General features: G+C 44.0%; 1 protein-coding gene across 10 annotated transcripts in view; it reads right to left on the minus strand.

The window, feature by feature from the left end:
* Positions 1-17678, minus strand: part of PRRC2B (proline rich coiled-coil 2B) — a 93835-nt gene that overhangs the window by 36672 nt on the left and 39485 nt on the right. For 7 of the 10 annotated variants that reach the window (XM_087418905.1, XM_087418903.1, XM_087418901.1 and 4 more), the window contains exons 6-11: positions 15122-15265; positions 12997-13238; positions 12415-12536; positions 11826-11968; positions 5687-5777; positions 3109-3301 (exon numbers count right to left, since the gene is read on the minus strand). In XM_087418905.1, the coding sequence (XP_087275031.1) occupies positions 3109-3301; positions 5687-5777; positions 11826-11968; positions 12415-12536; positions 12997-13238; positions 15122-15265 (935 nt within the window). The remainder of the gene's footprint in view (positions 1-3108; positions 3302-5686; positions 5778-11825; positions 11969-12414; positions 12537-12996; positions 13239-15121; positions 15266-17678) is intronic. The other 3 variants (XM_087418906.1, XM_087418908.1, XM_087418907.1) reach the window with 1 other exon arrangement.

Genomic DNA, 17678 nt, shown 5'->3' on the forward strand with positions numbered 1-17678 from the left:
TATGCAACACATTTACTGTAAACAAAGAATTTTCTCCTAAAAATTAACTTCTCATAATCCAGAGACAATTACTACAATCATAAAAGAACATAAACTTCTAATCTAGAAGCATGAAGGTACTTTTTACATAATATAACTGGGACCAAAGTGTGTACTTTTCTTTCACTTTGCCCTTAAATATTACCTTCTGTCCATGTTCTGTAATAGCTGTGCATTGTCTCAGCACACAGCCTATACCATATGTACCTTATCCCCTGGTGTTCAATACACCCTTGCAGATAATCCTTAATGCATAGCCCTGATTATTTCCTTCAGAATTTCCCAGAAACGATATAGCAGAATCAAAAGGTATGTGTACACTGCCAAGCCTTTCAATGTGCCTTTCTAAACTTCCCTAAGATTAGCTATCATTTTATAGACTAAATATTCTGCAAAATATTTGAACTGCGACAATCTTTTGAGAAATTTGGATGCATAAAATTATACAGATTTTATCTTTTTTGATTCTATTCAGTTAATCCACAGTGTTGTTATGAGCAGATCAAAGTGAAACCTTCTACTGAATACTGAGCAACCCCAATAAATGAATGAAATTCGGACTAATTGCAGGGTAACTTCCAAGAGGAGCACTGTGTCTATTCTGCTTCACTTTTGTGTCCCCTGTACCTAGCACAGCACTTGGCACATAATATGCACTTAATAAATTAAAGACTGAAGACAAGGGTATTTTTAATTTATAAGACATGGAAGAGGAGTCCTTTGAATAGGAAAGTGTGTTGAAAATGGCAAGCTTTGCCAGGTGTATTTAAATTAATGCCTCTCCCATCCCCAGCTCTGCCCCTCTTGAACAATGCAGTCCCAAAGGCATGAGGTATGGCAAAACAAGGTAGGCATCTAGTGCCAGTGAGTCACGGTGGCTCAGAGCAGATGGTTAGAGCCCAGGGAGGGTAAGGGAGGAGGGTGTTCACGTAGAGACATGGCTGGTGTGGGAGCTGGTACCCAACCAAGCTGGGTGAGGAGGAAATTCTAAGGAGAAATGGCCCAACAGGGAAATCCAGGGCATCCATGTGGGAGGCAATGACACTTGAGTGGGTGAAGAGGGCATCGGTGCAAGGGAGAGAGGGTGGTGGCAGAAATGGGAGACTGGTCACATATAGGGGGACTGACCAAGTAAGTATAAATATTAGGGACAAGGGGAGACAGATTTCTCACTGTTGGAGAAAGGAATTATAAATATGAAATGGGAGAATATTAGAACAAATTGGGTGGAATTGGAGATATCATTGTGAATTCATGGCTTTCCACATAGATAGATATAGAAATAATAAATATATGAATGTTGTGTCTATATGTATACACATTCTCTAACTCTGGCCACTGAGAGGGCCCTGGAGCAGTGACCCCCCCAGTAGCAGTGAGCACTCCCAGTGCCCACGTGCTGGTTTTTAAATACCAGGAGGGGTGATTCCAGGGCCAAGGCAGGGTAAGGACAAAAGGAGCTTGGAAAAGCTTGTTCTATCAGAAAGCAAGGATTTGGGCCAGCCCCGTGGCTTAGCAGTTAATTGCGCGCGCTCCATTACTGGCAGCCTGGGTTTGGATCCCAGGCGCGCACCGACGCACTGCTTCTCCTGCCATGCTGAGGCCGCGTCCCACGTACAGCAACTAGAAGGATGTACAACTATGACATACAACTATCTACTGGGGCTTTGGGGGAAAAAAGGAGGGAGATTGGCAATAGATGTTAGCTCAGAGCCAGTCTTCCTCAGCAAAAAGAGGAGGATTAGCATGGATGTTAGCTCAGGGCTGATCTTCCTCACAAAAAAAAAAAAAAAAAAAGCAAGGATTTGCTCAAAAAAGGATGAAGACATGTAAAAGACAGCTTGAAGAGGCTCCTGACAGCCAATCAAAGACAATTTGAGCTTCAAAACAATGAGAGTAACAGATTATAACCTAATGATATAAATAAATTCAAAGTTTGATGAAAAAAAGGATGTTCATAGACTCAAAGTATCTCCCCACAAAATTCTCCTCGATTACAAATGGGGATGGAGGAGAGTAACGCCACGGTGTGAAACTCAGCAGACACCACCTTAATCAAGAGACCAATGTGAAGGCTGTCAAAGCAGGACAGAGGGGAATCATGGTCACCTGGTAGGATGCAATGAGAAGAGTTAGGGTCATTTCTGAGAGATTCTAGCCAAAAATGGAAACCCTGAACCTAATCATGAGGAAGCAGCAGACAAACCCAATTTGAGGTACATTCCAGAAAATAACTGGCTTGTAATCTTTACAAGTGTCAAAGTCATGAACCTTAAGGCAAGGTTGAGGAGCTGTTCCAGACTGCAGGGGACTAGAGACAAGAAAACTAAGGCAGCATGTGACTCTGAACTGGATTCTTTGTATAAAGGACATCAATGGGACAACTGGTAAAAGTTGAACAGGCACTGAGGATTAGATGCCAGTGATGCATCAACGCTGATTTCCTGGTTTGGATTGTCGTTCCCTAGAAGGAACGCCATTTTTGGTAGGAAAGAGTGTTCTGTGGTAACAGGACCTGATCAGGCTGGCAACTTACTCTTCAAATGGCTCAGAAAAAAATATTCTTTGTATTGTACTTCCAATTTTTATATGTTTGTGACTGTTTAAAAATTTTTAAAGAAATTTTTTATTTTATTTTATTTATTTATTTTTCCCCCAAAGCCCCAGTAGATAGTTGTATGTCATAGCTGCACATCCTTCTAGTTGCTGCATGTGGGACACGGCCTCAGCGTGGCCGGACAAGTGGTGCGTCCGTGCACGCCCGGGATCTGAACCCGGGCCGCCAGCAGCCGAGCGCGCGCACTCAACCGCTAAGCCACGGGGCCGGCCCTAAAGAAATTTTTAAGTTAAAAAAAGAGAAATGTCCACCTAGGACTTTTCAAAAACCCAGCCACTGAACTCATTAAAGTACACATGCACAGGGCAGCCAACTAGATGACCCGTTCTAGTCACTGTCTTGGGACCCTCGTCAAATGAATGTGAAAAGAGCGTGCGTGTGTGTGTGCATGTGCACGTGTGCATGTGTCCCAGCTAATCACAGGCAGAGAACCCCTCCAGTGCCCTTGGTACCTGGTAGTCAGGGCCTGACGCCCAGCTGTGAAGCTTCCTTGAAGGTGGCTGAGGTTCTGGCACCTTCCGGACGACACGAGTCATGCCAACTGTTTCGCCCCAGTCCTTTCCTTCCTCTTGGCCACGCCTGGCATCAGCACTGTCCACAGAGCTCATTGACAGCTGCCGCTGTCTCCTAGGGTCCCAAGTGTTCCTAGGACAAACCACACTGAGTGTTAGTTTTCCCAGTCGGTGCAAGCATGGTCTGATCTTACCAATCAGAGACCCTCTGAATCCCAAAGCCAGCTGTCTATATACCGATTTCCTTCATTAGACTAGATCTACTCCCGCTTATGGGTGAGAAGACATGCCCAGAACACCAAAATTCAGTTCCAACATTCATCAAGTCACGCACACACACAAAGCTTCAGGCAGGATGTTTCACATGCATTTCTTCATTTACCGCAAAAAAAGCCCTTGCTCCCCCCGTTTTAAAGAGCTGGTAACTGAGTCTCGGTGGTTGGAAGCTGTCCTCCCATGGAGGAGCTAACAGACAGGACCCAGGACTCACAGGTGAAGGTCCTTCTCCTTATACTACAGCTCCTCCCCTGTGCTTTGCATAAAGGAGACGCTTAACAAATGCTCCTCCAAACAGCGAATCATGAGGCCATGATAAAGAGAGCGAGAGGAGAGGAGCACGTGGAGCACGGAAAGGAGAGGAGATGACAAATGGAGGCTGCGGGAGGGCTCAAAGAGGAAGTCTGGGTAGGGCTCATCTTTACATGCTAGTGTCAACAAAGGCACTGGGGCAAAACACTTATGTGCATTTACTGAGCACCTCTTGTATGCAAAGGAAGTGCCCAGTAAACACAGCAGAGTTCAGAGAAAGGCAGGGAGTCGGGTCTGGCTAATATGGTGGGTCTGCGTGTGTCCACACACACATGTATGTGAGCTGGAGGGAAGAGGAGGCAGGCGAGGTGGATGAGGAGACCATGGCAGGGCAACAACTGCTAGTGACTCCTGACGTCACTCTGAGAGACATGGAGACCACAGTTCCAACGCTCCTGATCCTCCACAAAAGACCTGTGTTTAGAAGACGACTAAGGCACAGTGTGACTGATAAGAGGAAAAGAAGGAGTCAAGCTGGCTAACTTCTGAATGGTCCAGAAAAGAAAGGATGCTGGTCCCAGTGGCCCCAGAGACAATTAGCAGGAAGGGATGGAGTCAAGGGAAGTTTCAGGAACCCATCATGATTGGGGAAATAAAGATGTCAAAGAAAGCTTGGGAGTGTGTAGTACGAGTCCCTGGGAGCTGGAAATCATCAACCAGCTCAGAGAACACTGAAAAAAGAGCAGGCTGAGAGAGGCTGAGGTGTCTTAGTCATGGCCAGTAGCAAAACTGGGGCCAACAACCACGTCTAACTCTTTCAGTTGAACATTCAACTCACATCGACTGAAAGAGACATGGAACAGAGTGTCCCACTGCTCCGGGAAGTCTGTAAAATTTTATATCTTTGCCTTTGATTTAAATTCTTGATCACTTCTCCTTCTGAGCTTAGTGGTCCAAGAACTGACCCATGGATATTTCCCAAGTGCACTCAAAGCTTCAGTTGAAACCAAAAAGCATTAAAATAAATTACAGAAGCCTCAATTAGTGAATTGTTTGTGTATCATCAGAGAAAGAGTGGCAGAAGATGGGCACTTATTTCAAAAACTTTGAAGCAAAAGATGAAACAAAGAAAAAGACTTGCAGACTCAACTATATAGACATTCAATTATTGACAATAAAATAGACAAAGGGAAAATTATTAAAGCATTAATATCTAAAAAATATAAAGCATTAATTACGTTTTAAAGGAAAGCACAGTAAGTCTAATAGATAATGTACAAAGCAAACAGGCAATTCCACACAAAGAAAAGCATTCATATTTGCTGGTACCCAAAAAAATGCAAATTAAAGCAACCATAGGTCCTATTTTAAAAGTACTAGCCAGTGCTACTGATATTATGGTAAAAACTAGAGGGACTACAGTACAATGAAGTATTTTCCAAAGGGCATTATGAGTAAAACTAGTCCAACGAAACAATCCAGAAAAGAGAGAAAAGATTAAAGTGGTCAATTAAGTTTAGGAAATCTGGCATGCCCTGCTTACTGCTTCTCCTACCTCCCCAAAGATTCCCCACATGCTTCAGCATATACCAGGCCCTGAGCGACCTTGGAGTAAATGAGTAAGTTGAACCCAGGGTGGTTTCCCGCACTTGCTTGGTGAGAGAAGCCTTTCTGGGCACAACACCCACAAACAATCTGCGGAACAACATGCTCGGGAAAATACTGGCACGGTGGTTAAAAATCACTAGGACTCAGTCAGCCACGCCTGGATGCAAATCCTGGCTGCATTCCCAAACAACTGTCCTCAAGAGATCGTCCATTCATCCGCAAAATGGAAACAATACCGGCCCGTGAGGCTGCTGGGGCAACTAGGAAACGCACTTGGCATGGTGACCAGCACACGGCAGCACCAATAAGCACTGATGCATTTACACCCTACTAACGTCAAGTTCACAGGAGCGGTGCTATGAGCAGGGACGGGGATCCTTACCACTTTGGCCTGCCATCCTTCACAACTTCTTCCTCCTCTTCATCATCACTGAACTTCAATTTCTCAGAATAGTCCACTTCCTCATGGAGGCCTACAACAGGTGGGGGACCAGGAAGAAAGAGAAAAAATGAGAATCTCAGCAGTGCCAAGAGTGCCAGTGGGGGGCTTGCTCCAGTCAGGAATGATGCCAACCCAGGTACGGAGTAAGGCAAACCACCCAGCTGCCACCAGCAGAACAAACGTTGCAGATAAAAGTGAAGGACAGTTCTGGCTTCTGGTAACAGCAAAACAGCTGGTTAGACTAACGCTCCACAGATAACAGTTCTTAAATCTGGACAAAATATTTTAAAAATGTATTAGAAGGTGCAGGAGAGTGAGCAAAAGCAGGCAAAATCTAGTTAAGAATCTACCTTAGCAAGACAGAAACTTTACCAGTGAGTCTGTGAGCTACCCCAAGCCCTGAGCAGCTCAGGTGGCAGAAAGTGTCCATCGACTGATGAGTGGGTACATAAATTGTATAGAAATCCATACAATTGAATAGCATTTGGCCATAAAAAAGAACGAATACTGACACATGCTACAATACGATAAACGTTGAAAACATGCTGGGAGAAGCCAGATACAAAAGGCCACATATTACACTGTGTGATTCCATTTATATGAAATGCCCAGAATATGCAAATCCACAGAGACAGAAAGTAGATTAATGGTTGCCAGAGGATGGGGGCGGGGGCAGAGGAGTGCAGGTGGTAATTGGGAGTGACTGCTAATAGGTATGGGCGTTATTTTGTGGGTGATGGAAATGTTCTGTAATTGGATAGTGGAGATGGTTGCACAAACTTGTGAATATACTAAACATCACTGAATTGTAGGCTTTTAAAAGGGTGAATTTTAGGTTTTATGAAAATCTGTTACGTGAATTATATCTTTAAAAAAAGGAAACAACAAAAAGCTCAATCCAATTAAAGGTAGAGACAGATTTGATGAAAGAGCAAGTGCAGCTGCATGCTTACTAGATCATCACTTTAAATACAAACACAAATGGCTGAGAGGAAAAGGACGGAAAAAGACATACCATGAAAACAGTAAATAAAGTTAGAGCAATGATATTAACATAGGACAAAACAGACTCCAAGACAAGAAGCATCACTAGAGATAAAGGAGGACACGTGAAACAACACGAAGGGTCATAGGTCAGAGTCATCCACACTATGAAGTGCACACGCCTAATAACAGCTTCAAAGTACATGAAGCAGAAACCGACAGAATTAAAGGGAGAAACAGATAAAGCCACAATTAGAGTGGAGAGTGGACCACGTCACCGTCAGTAACTGACAGATGTCGACAAGAGTTATCGGTAAGCATACAAGGTCTGAACACCACTACCAACCACGCTGGCTAAACTGCTACTGACAGAATATGACACCCAACAACCGTACAACACACATCCTTTTCAAATGCACTTGGAATGGTCACTGAGACAGACCATATCCTGCTCATAAAACAAGTCTCAGGGGGCCGGCCCCATGGCATAGGGGTTAAGTGCACGCGCTCCGCTGCTGGCGGCCCAGGTTCAGATCCCAGGCGCGCACCGACGCACGGCTTGTCAGGCCATGCTGTGGCTGCATCCCACATAAAGTGGAGGAAGATGGGCACAGATGTTATCCCTGGGCCAGTGCTCCTCAGCAAAAAGAGGAGGATTGGAAGATGTTAGCTCAGGGCTAATCCTCCTCACACACACACACACACACAAAAAAAAAACAAGTCTCAATGAGTTGAAAAAAACTGAAATCACACAGAGTATGCTCTCTGACTATAATGGGATTAGAAATCTAGAAAGCTCCGATAATTAAAATGAATAAATCAATGAAACAGAAAACAATCAAACAATGGAGAAAGTTAAAGCCAAAAGCTGCCTCTTTGTAAAGACTAATAAAACTAGTAAGCCCTTGGTAGAAGTGACAAGAAATAGAGAAAAAACACAAATTACCTAATTATCAGGAATGAAAAAAGGTATATTACCACAGATCCCACAAACATCAAAAGGAAAAGGAACATTATCAACAACTTTATACCAATAAATTGAACTCAAAAGAAATGAACAAATCCCTTGAAAAATACAATTTATCAAAAACTGACACAAAACAACAGAGGAAATATGAGCAGCCCCATAACTAATCAAAGAAATTAAATTTACCATCAAAAATGTTTCCACAGGGGCCGGCCCCGTGGCTTAGCAGTTAAGTGCACGCGCTCTGCTATGGCAGCCCGGGTTTGGATCCCGGGCGCGCACCGACACACTGCTTGTCCGGCCATGCTGAGGCCGCGTCCCACATACAGCAACTACAAGGATGTGCAACTATGACATACAACTATCTACTGGGGCTTTGGGGAGAAAAACGGGAAAAAAGGAGGAGGATTGGCAATAGATGTTAGCTCAGGGCCAGTCTTCCTCAGCAAAAAGAGGAAGACTGGCATGGATGTTAGCTCAGGGCTGATCTTCCTCACACACACAAAAAAATGTTTCCACAAAGAAAACTCCAGGGCCACATGTTTCACTGGTGAATTGCATCAAGCATTTATGAAAGAACAAATACCAATCTTATGGAAACTTTTTCAGAAAGTAGAGAAGGAAGTGTCCTGTCCTGTCTGTTTTCCAGGTCATCTTATGAGCCCAGCATAACCTGGTACCAATACCCAAGTAAGATATTAAAAGAAAAGAAAATTATAGACCAATATCCACCATGAACATAGACACTAAGAATCTTAATAAAACATCAGCAAATTGAATCTAGGCATACAAAAAGGTGAAGTTTTGGGCCGGCCCCGTGGCTTGGCAGTTAAGTGCGTGCGCTCCGATGCGGGCAGCCCGGGTTCAGATCCCGGGCGCGCACAGACACACTGCTTCTCCGGCCATGCTGAGGCCGCGTCCCACATACAGCAACTAGAAAATGTGCAACTATGACATACAACTGTCTACTGGGGCTTTGGGGGAAAATAAATAAATAAATAAAAATTATTAAAAAAAAAAAAAAAGGTGAAGTTTATTCTAGGAATGCAAGGTTGGTACAGGATTAAAATAATTAATGCAATCTACCAGCTTACCAAAATAAAGGAGAAAAATGATATAACCACAAAGAAAGAGAGAAAAAGTATTTAGCAAAACTCAATATCCATTCATGATTTAAAAAACAAAACATTCAGCAAACTAGAAAGAGAAGAGAACCTCCTCAATCTAATAAAGAACATCTCCAAAAAATCTATAGCTAACATACATTATTTAATGTTGAAACATTAAACACTTTCTCTCTACTATCAGGAACAAAGAACTGAAACATAACATTGTACTGGAAGTACCACAGTGCAGTAAGGCAAGAAAAAGAAATGAAAGGCATATAATCTGAAAAGACAGAAAATTGTCCCTATTTACAGGCGACATCGTAGTTTATGTAGAAAATTCTAAGAAATCAACAAAAACTAGTGAAACTAATAAGTGCATTCAGCAAAGTGTCTGGTACAAGATCAATATACAAAAATCAACTGTGGGCCAGCCCGGTGGCCTAGCAGATAAGTGCGTGCGCTCCGCTACTGGCGGCCCGGGTTCGGATCCCGGACACACACCGACGCACGGCTTCTCTGGCCATGCTGAGGCCACGTCCCACATACAGCAACTAGAAGGATGTGCAACTATGACATACAACTATCTACTGGGGCTTTGGGGGAAAAAAAAAGGAGGAGGATTGGCAATAGATGTTAGCTCAGAGCCGGTCTTCCTCAGCAAAAAGAGAAGGATTAGCACGGATGTTAGCTCAGGGCTGATCTTCCTCACGAAAAAAAAAAAAAAATCAACTGTATTTCCACATAACATCAAACACTAAAAAATGAAATTATAGGGCCAGCCCCGTGGCTTAGCGGTTAAGTGCGTGTGCTCTGCTGCTGGCAGCCCGGGTTCGGATCCCGGGTGCGCACTGACGCACTGCTTCTCTGGCCATGCTGAGGCCACGTCCCACATACAGCAACTAGAAGGATGTGCAACTATGACATACAACTATCTACTGGGGCTTTGGGGGAAAAAATAAATAAATAAAAATTAAAAAAAAAATGAAATTATAAAAAAAATTAATGCCACTTATAATAGGATCAAAAAACACAAAATACTTAGGAATAAACTTAACAAAAGACATTCAAGATCTCTATCCTGAAAACTATAAAACACTGCTGAGTGAAATGAAAGAACTAATAAAGAGATTCACCAGATTCCTGGACGGAAGATTCAAAATTAAGCTATCATTTATCCAGAAATAAACTCAAGACAATCCAAACCAAAATGCCTACAGGTTTTTCATAAATACTGACAGGCCAGTTCTAAATTTATATGGGAACGAAAAAAGATCTTAGAATAGTTAGAATCTTGAAAAAGAAAAACTTGGAAAACCCACACTACCTGAATTTAAGACTTACTATAAAGCTACAATGTAATGTTGGATAAGGATGAATAAATAGATCACTAGAACAAAGAGATCCAGAAATAGACCTACACTTACATGGTCAACTGATTTTTGGCAAAGGTGCCAAAGCAATTCAACAGCAGAAGAAAAGTTTTATCGACAAATGGTGCAGCACAACTGAATATCCTTATGGAAAAAAACATGAACCTCGACTCCTACCTTACCCCACACACAAAAATTAATTCAAGATGGATAAGAGACCCAAAAATAAGAGTTAAAACTATTAAAAAACATAAAGGAATATCTTCACCACTAAGGAGAGACAAAGATTTTTTTAGACAGGTCACAAAAGTAATAACCACAAAAAAACACAAATTTATAAATTAAACTTCATCAAAATTGAAAGCTTCTCATCAAAACACAGTGCTAAAAACATGAACAGACAAGGCAGGCCTTGGGGAAAAACATTTGTGAAATCTAAGTCACAAAAGACTTGTATCCATAATTTATATCCTAACACTCAAAACGAAAAAAAGAAAAAAGACATACCAGCAGCCAAAGAGCACACAAAAACGTGTTCATCATCATTAGTCATCAGCAAAATGCAAATTAAAATCACAATGAGATACCACTACACACCCACTAGAATGGCTAAAATTAAAAAGACTAACGCGAAGTGCTGCGAGGATGTAGAGCAACCAAAATCTCGTATCTTGCTGCTGGGAATGTAAAATGGCACAACCACCAGGGAAAAGGTTTGGGTGGTTCTTATGAACCTAATCACACACCTACCCTTTGACCCAAAAATTCCACTCCTGGACATTTACTCAAGAGAAATGAAAATACCATTCATAACGGAACTTCTGAACGGATAAACAAATTACAGTATATTGATACAATGAAATATACCCCAGTAAGTAAAAGCGACTACTGAGACATATAATGACGTTGATGAATCTCTAAAACATTACCAGAGAATAAAAGCTATGTGACTCCATTCATTTGCAGTTCTGTAACAGGCAGAAGCAATCTACAGTAAGATCATGAGAAGAGGAGGAGGCCCCCGGGGCAGAGCTGGGGGAGGAAGACTCACGGGGGAGTGGGGCGGAGAGGACCATCCGGACCCAGGGTGCTGAGGGGAAGTTCTCTACCTCCACAGGGGGGTGTGTTACACAAGTGTATCCATTTGTGAAAATTGTACAATTAAGATGTGCGCCTTTCAACGTAATTAAAATCTACTCAAAAATAAACAAAGAGGATTTTAAAAGAAAATAATCAGATTGGGGGATGGGACGAGGGTGAAGATAAACAAGAATGGCAGTGTTGGTTACCTGGTGAAGCGGGGTAATGGGCAGCTGGGGGTTCATTACACTATTTTGTTTTGTTTAACTTTTCCATTATAAAATGTCTTCTTAAAAAGTTAACAGCAAAATCTCCCACAGCTCTAAGATCAAGACCAAAGACCAAAAGAAGATACGGCTCTGTCAGGAAGCAACCACTGGTCTAATCACCAACAAGGATCTACTCAGGGCACTGAAGCTGCTCCCTGCCCCCACGCCTTCATTCCAGCTCCCCAAGAGAAAACACACAGTGGTGTCAGAGGGTTTTCAACCCTGGTGAGCAGAGAACGACTTCATTCCTCCCTTCCTAAACTGGCAGTGGTAAGCCCACCAGTAAACACCATAACCCACCTGCCCAGCCATCATCAGCATCAGTGTCCAGATCATCAAGGCCCTTCAGGTTTTCCGCATTGATGATGGTGGGCCGTGGCGCCCGTTCCACCAGCTGCCTTAGTGGACGGATAGGGCGAGTCACTCCCAGTCTGTTTTCTTTTCTGATGAGAGAAGGAAGAGTAAAGATGCTGGACTCATGTCAAGTATACAGATGGAAGCAAAACCAAATACTTTTCCAAAAATAAGTCCTACATTGCAAAGGTGCTTGTTTGCATTTAATATTTACATCATCTCCTTTTAAAAGAAATGAACAAACACATCCCAGAGAGAAGTTCTGCCTCATTCTGCAGTCTTATATGCTCAGTGCTAATGCCTAGGATGGCAGCAATAAGCACGTGCCAAAACTTCAACTCTGCCAGGAACCTGAAATCAGAACCCAGTCTCTCGTTCAGCCCCAGGTCCCAGCCATCCCACCTACCCTGCAGGCTGAGTTGGTTTTTAGGTTCACTGTGGTCTCCAGAAGACAAAGCACTGTCATTCATACGTCAGCCCATTATCACCACCAGGGGTAATCACTACATATGTGACTACAATGCAATAGCCTTACCCATCTTGGTCATTCATCTGGAACTGTCTAAAAGGAACACGGGGTTCTAGACGGAGCTGGGGAAGGGGAAAAGATCCTCGTTCCACTGTACCCTGGTTCTCTGATGACTGTGGCGAACACATCTGAAACATAACATCAATGAACAGGATTTTCTGGTAATGGCCCAAATTCTCAATCCCACTTGCATTAGAATTTGTCTTGGAAAATGGAAAACGGGAGAAAGAAACAGGAAAGTCTTAGGGTTTCCCAATTAATCCTACCGCCATCTGCCCCATTTCTTTCCTGCTGTCAGTAAGCAAATTTGGGGACTTGTGTCTTGGGAAATACCTGCCTCTCCTTTTTCTAAAGAACCAAGGCTAAAATAATATCCACATCACCAGGGAAAGAAGCCAGAGGCCCTTAAGATATGAAAAGGGGAGAGAAAATGCAAAACTAATGGGAACCTCCAGAGTAGGGTTTTCAGGGCAAAGAGTGAAGTTGGGAGGGAGAAGCCAAGGTGGACATTCAACCACTTGAAGTAGGTTCTGCTGGACATGAACAATCCGACTTCATGGGAAAAAAAGGCACACTCTGAAGACTTACAAAAGCAGGAAGCATGTCATGGTATGTAGGTGGGTGGTATACATTTCCCATGAACTGTGAAGCCCCTTTGCGGACAGGCTGAGCCGGGCGGAGAGAGGGGTCCTTAGAATCGCTGGTACATGCCGAGGAGGGGGCTCCGTCTCCTGCACTCGAGTTCCTGCTGCCCAGCTCAGTTGGGGAGGCGCTCAGAGACGTGGCAGAAATTATGTTTCGCCCACCGCCCTCCCTCCAGCTTGTCACATCTGGAAATTGAAAGGGGGCAAAAGGGGAGAGGAAAGAGGAGGGGGGAGGAGGGATTGTATGAGGTTCTGAAGGTCAAGGGACCCCCTCATTCACCAAAAAATAAAAAACAAAAAGTGAAGACTCGAGTCAACTGGTCAAGTCGGTCAGGGAAAGTGCGGGACAGACACCTGGCCAGTGAATAGGAACTTGCGGAGGGAAGTCTGATTGTCATAAGGTCCACAAAATAAGGTCCACTGAGAGAGAAGGCAAGTGAAAACAAGACACGGTCTTCACTGACTAACAGAAACCACATCACCCGCAGATCTAATACCCCAAAGAAATCAAGACAGCCCTGACGAAAACAGCCTTGGGTGCTTTCTTCCACAAATACTGACCCAGCCCCGTCAGGATCAGCACTGTGCCCACGCTGGACTGCACATCAAAACCAGTGAGTTCCTGACACACATTTACAAAGTCTGTTTAGCACTGGCACCTCTAGTCAAAGAGATTCCTTGGTTCCTAAGACAAAGCAGAGCTGCCCTCACTCCAGCGGGGCCGTGGAAGGGTCTGAGGCCCTGCCCACCAGGCCTTCGCCCCCACTTGCTCCTGCATCAATCCCGTGGAGCCCTTCTGCAGGTCACAGATAAAAACCTGCCGACCTATCTGTCTATCTTTTTAAGACGATGCTTTCCACCAAGTGTAGCCATGATCTGACGAGATTACAGGCCAGCAAGAAACCAGATAAGCCAAAAGGCTCCTCTTTTGAGTCAACTTTTGGTTAGTAGTTGAAATAGGAAAGGTCCCTGAGTATGTGACCCCTAAGAGAAAGAGACCCAGGATGGGAGCCACAAAATCCAGGTCTGCTCCCAGCTCATCAACCACCTTGCGTGTGATCTTAGGCAAGTCCTGTGGTCACTCTCTGGCCATCTGCTTCTTTTCAAATGAGGAGATGAAACTGATCCCAGAAGCTTCTCCCAGTTCTAAATTTTTATAGTCCTACAAAGCAGCTCCTCTTAATTAACCCCAGAAAGTTAAAATTCTTGGCCCCAGGAATTTAACTACATAGCAGACAAAATAACCCAGCAAAGGCCACTGAAAGGCAGTATGTTTTATTAAAGAGTTGCAGAGTGATCGTTTCATTTACAGGATCTCAGTTCTGACTTTGGAATACTTGGGGAATTAACCAAGACAAGAAAACAAAAGTCCCTCCTATTTCAAGATCAAGCCCCCAGCACCCCTCTACAAAAAGCAAGAGCCATTTCAGAATCCCTGATTAGAACAGATAGAAAACCTCATTCCTAAACAACACCTTAACCTCTGACCACCCAACGCCGCTAAGGAAAAAATATTACCAGCAAATATCGCCACAGAATCCTGCTGACTCCTTGGCTAGACCCCAGATGAGGTGACCATGGAGACCAGCGCTGTGCTGGCTACATAACAATCCCCAGGGCAACGTGTTAAAAAATAGAGATTGTACTTTGGCTAGGGAGAACAAGCTGGGAATCAGACGTTTCAACAAACTCCCCATGTGATTCTGACAGGATTCAGCTAGGTTTAGGAACCTCTGGTTTAGAAAACAAGCTCCTGAATCAGGGACCAAGGTAACTGGCCCTTGGTCCATCCATCCTTGCCATGACCACCCAAGCATATCAGAACTACTATCTGATGACAGCTGGGAAGGCAGACAGGCCTGGCCCAAGCAAAAAGACGAGAAATGACCTCCAGAGCAGCCTAGGGAGGAAGTTCAACAGACGCAGACACAGATAACCAGGCTTCCCAGGCAGCAGCCTGGACTCCAGGAGCTCTGGTTCTTTGAGAACCAGCACAATTCTAAGAGGGAAGAGAGGAGGAGAAATTCTGCAGTCCCACTTGTGCCCAGACAGGGCTGCAGGTCACTTACTCTGGGGGCGGAGGCTTGGTCCTGGCCCATACGACAGATCTAAGACGCCCTTTTCTTTGCCAGCCTTGTCCTGCCCTCCAGCTGCTTTCAGCGTCGGAAATTCCTCGGGAGAGAAGGATAATAGTCGGCTTGAGCCCCTTAAACCTGTCAAGAAAACCAGGAAGATTTATGGAGCAAGGGAGCTGGGCATCAACAGTTCTCTGCTCCACCAACTCCACGCATTGAAAGCCACACTGCTCTGAAGCACGCTCATTTTAAGTGAGCTGTGCAGAGCGGCACAAGAGTTCCCCAAAGGTGACAAGGAGAGGCTGGTCATGGACTACACCAGGCCCCTCACCAGCTAACCTGCAGGAGCTGGTTACAAAGTGCACGGGTAAGCTATCACAGCTGCTCCAGCCCAGATCCTTAATCATTCCTGGAAGAAGGCAGTAAGGTCCTTCTGGCAGCCCCGGAGGGCAGACAAGAGCAATTGTCAGCAAAATCAGCCCAAGGAAGTCCACTGCTGGCACGTGGAGGTAATGCCGGCAGAAGGTCGCCCCCCTCATGCCTCCCCAAAGGCCTCCACCCTAGATTTACACTCCTGAGTACCACTTCCTCATTGTCCATTTCAGTTCACCACTTTCTACAAAGTTCCTCAAGCCCTATAAGGCCAAATACTTTCCTCTTGGAATCCTGGGACACTTTCTTTCTTTGTTCTTTCATTCATTCTCCAACACTATCACCTCTTTTAGAGAAGAAGCCTTTTCTCAACTTGTTCCTGTCATTCACAGCACTCAGCACAGACGGCCTGCAATCATCTTTTGGATGAATGGATCATAATAAATAATGCATTTTAGGGTCCAGAGTGAGATTTGGTCCTATTATCTGGAATATGCAGCACACATCCAGCACCATATAAACTTAATAACAGTAATATCACACAGCACAACGTGGGACTGTGATATGCCTTGTTCCCCAGACAGTAAAGCCAAATTTCCCTCTAGGTATCATTCTTAGCACCAGTGATTCACGGACCTGTTGACTAAGGCAGACTTTGCCAGAAAGATGCAGTGGGATTAGTGTAGATGCACAAGGCAGCAATTCATTCGCCATCCCACTTAGTAAAAACATCAGGGTCAAATAAACCTGCCAGAGTGATAACTGGACACATCACTCACCAATGATTAACCTGAGAGACCATCTCCGAGTGTCAGGAGGGAGCTCTACTGCTCCGTGAAGGGGGACTTTGACTCACATAGCCACTTCATTATGTTAAAAGGTCATCAGCGAGAATGAAGCATGAAAGTCACACTTTAAAAGTATGGTAGATTATTTGAAGTTTAAAAAAAAAATGCCCAGTACTTTTTTTCTGCCTCAACAGTTACAAAGGTATTATTATAAGCATGAATTAAACTTACCCTCTACAGACAAAAAGGATAAAGGGTAGAACTCAAAATCTCAAACCAAAGTAGTGGTACTCCTAAGGTCTCAATGCTCTGCAATGTTCACCCACCAATTTCTCACACCATCTGTTCTCTGCCATGAGAAACTGAAGCAGTAAAATCAGGGGTTTCTTCTCAGGTCCCACATTGAGCCATTGGTGTTGCTGGCACCAGAGCCCATGAGCCATGAGCCTCCGCCCGAACCACAGAAGCAGGTCTCCTGGATCTGTTCCAGGCGAAACAGACCAATCGAACACCTTCCAAATGGAGAGAGTCTACCAACTCTGGAAGAGTCCTTCCGATCCCAAAGAGTCATGAAAACGTTTGTGGGCAACACCCCCAAGTCTTCCCAGCCCTGATGGCACCACAGACTTGTGACTCTGGCACAGGAGGGGGAACCAGAAGCCTGATTCCCACCCCAGACCCACCTGGGCCCGGCACGAGTCTGTTCTCTCCTCTTGGGCTCCTGGGTTCTGCCATCTCCCAGACGAGCTATCACATGTTTACAAAGCACTTCACTGTGTTTTAAAACTGTCTTCTAAATGGTCTTATTTTTGATAGGTAATACAATCACAAGGTTCAAAAGTAAGAAGCCATGAAGAGCCTTCCTCCCACCCTGTGCCCCATCTGCCCACTTCTAATGCCCTCAAAAAATCGGGACTTTCTTGGTTGTTTCCCTCCTTCCTTCCTACATGTGTTTCCTTCCATAGATTTTTTTATTGCCTATACAACATTTTTCTCCCTCATCCCAATTTTCTCCATGAATGGTAACACACTCTACATATTATTCTGTACTTTCTTTCATTTAAGAACATGTCCTGGAGATCTTGCCCTATCAGTAGAAAACTGCTTTTTTTCCTTTTAGCCAAAAAGTATTTCATTAAAGTACCATAATTTGATGGACATTTCAAGTGATTGTTTCCAATCTTTTCCTATTACAATGTTGTAATGAATGATCTCATACATCTGTCATTTCATACATGGGCAAGTGTAATTTATAGAGTGATTCCTCAAAGCGGAACTGCTAGGTCAATATATGTGTTACTATTTTGAGGCAGTCCCAAACTGCTCAAATTGGCTGTGCCAATTTATACTAGCTTTTTTTTTTAATCTTTGTAGTTCTTTCTAAATAAAAA

This window comes from Ceratotherium simum, chromosome 29 (genome assembly GCF_057802395.1).
Source record: "Ceratotherium simum simum isolate JZ-2026a chromosome 29, ASM5780239v1, whole genome shotgun sequence".
Classification (NCBI taxonomy): domain Eukaryota; kingdom Metazoa; phylum Chordata; class Mammalia; order Perissodactyla; family Rhinocerotidae; genus Ceratotherium; species Ceratotherium simum.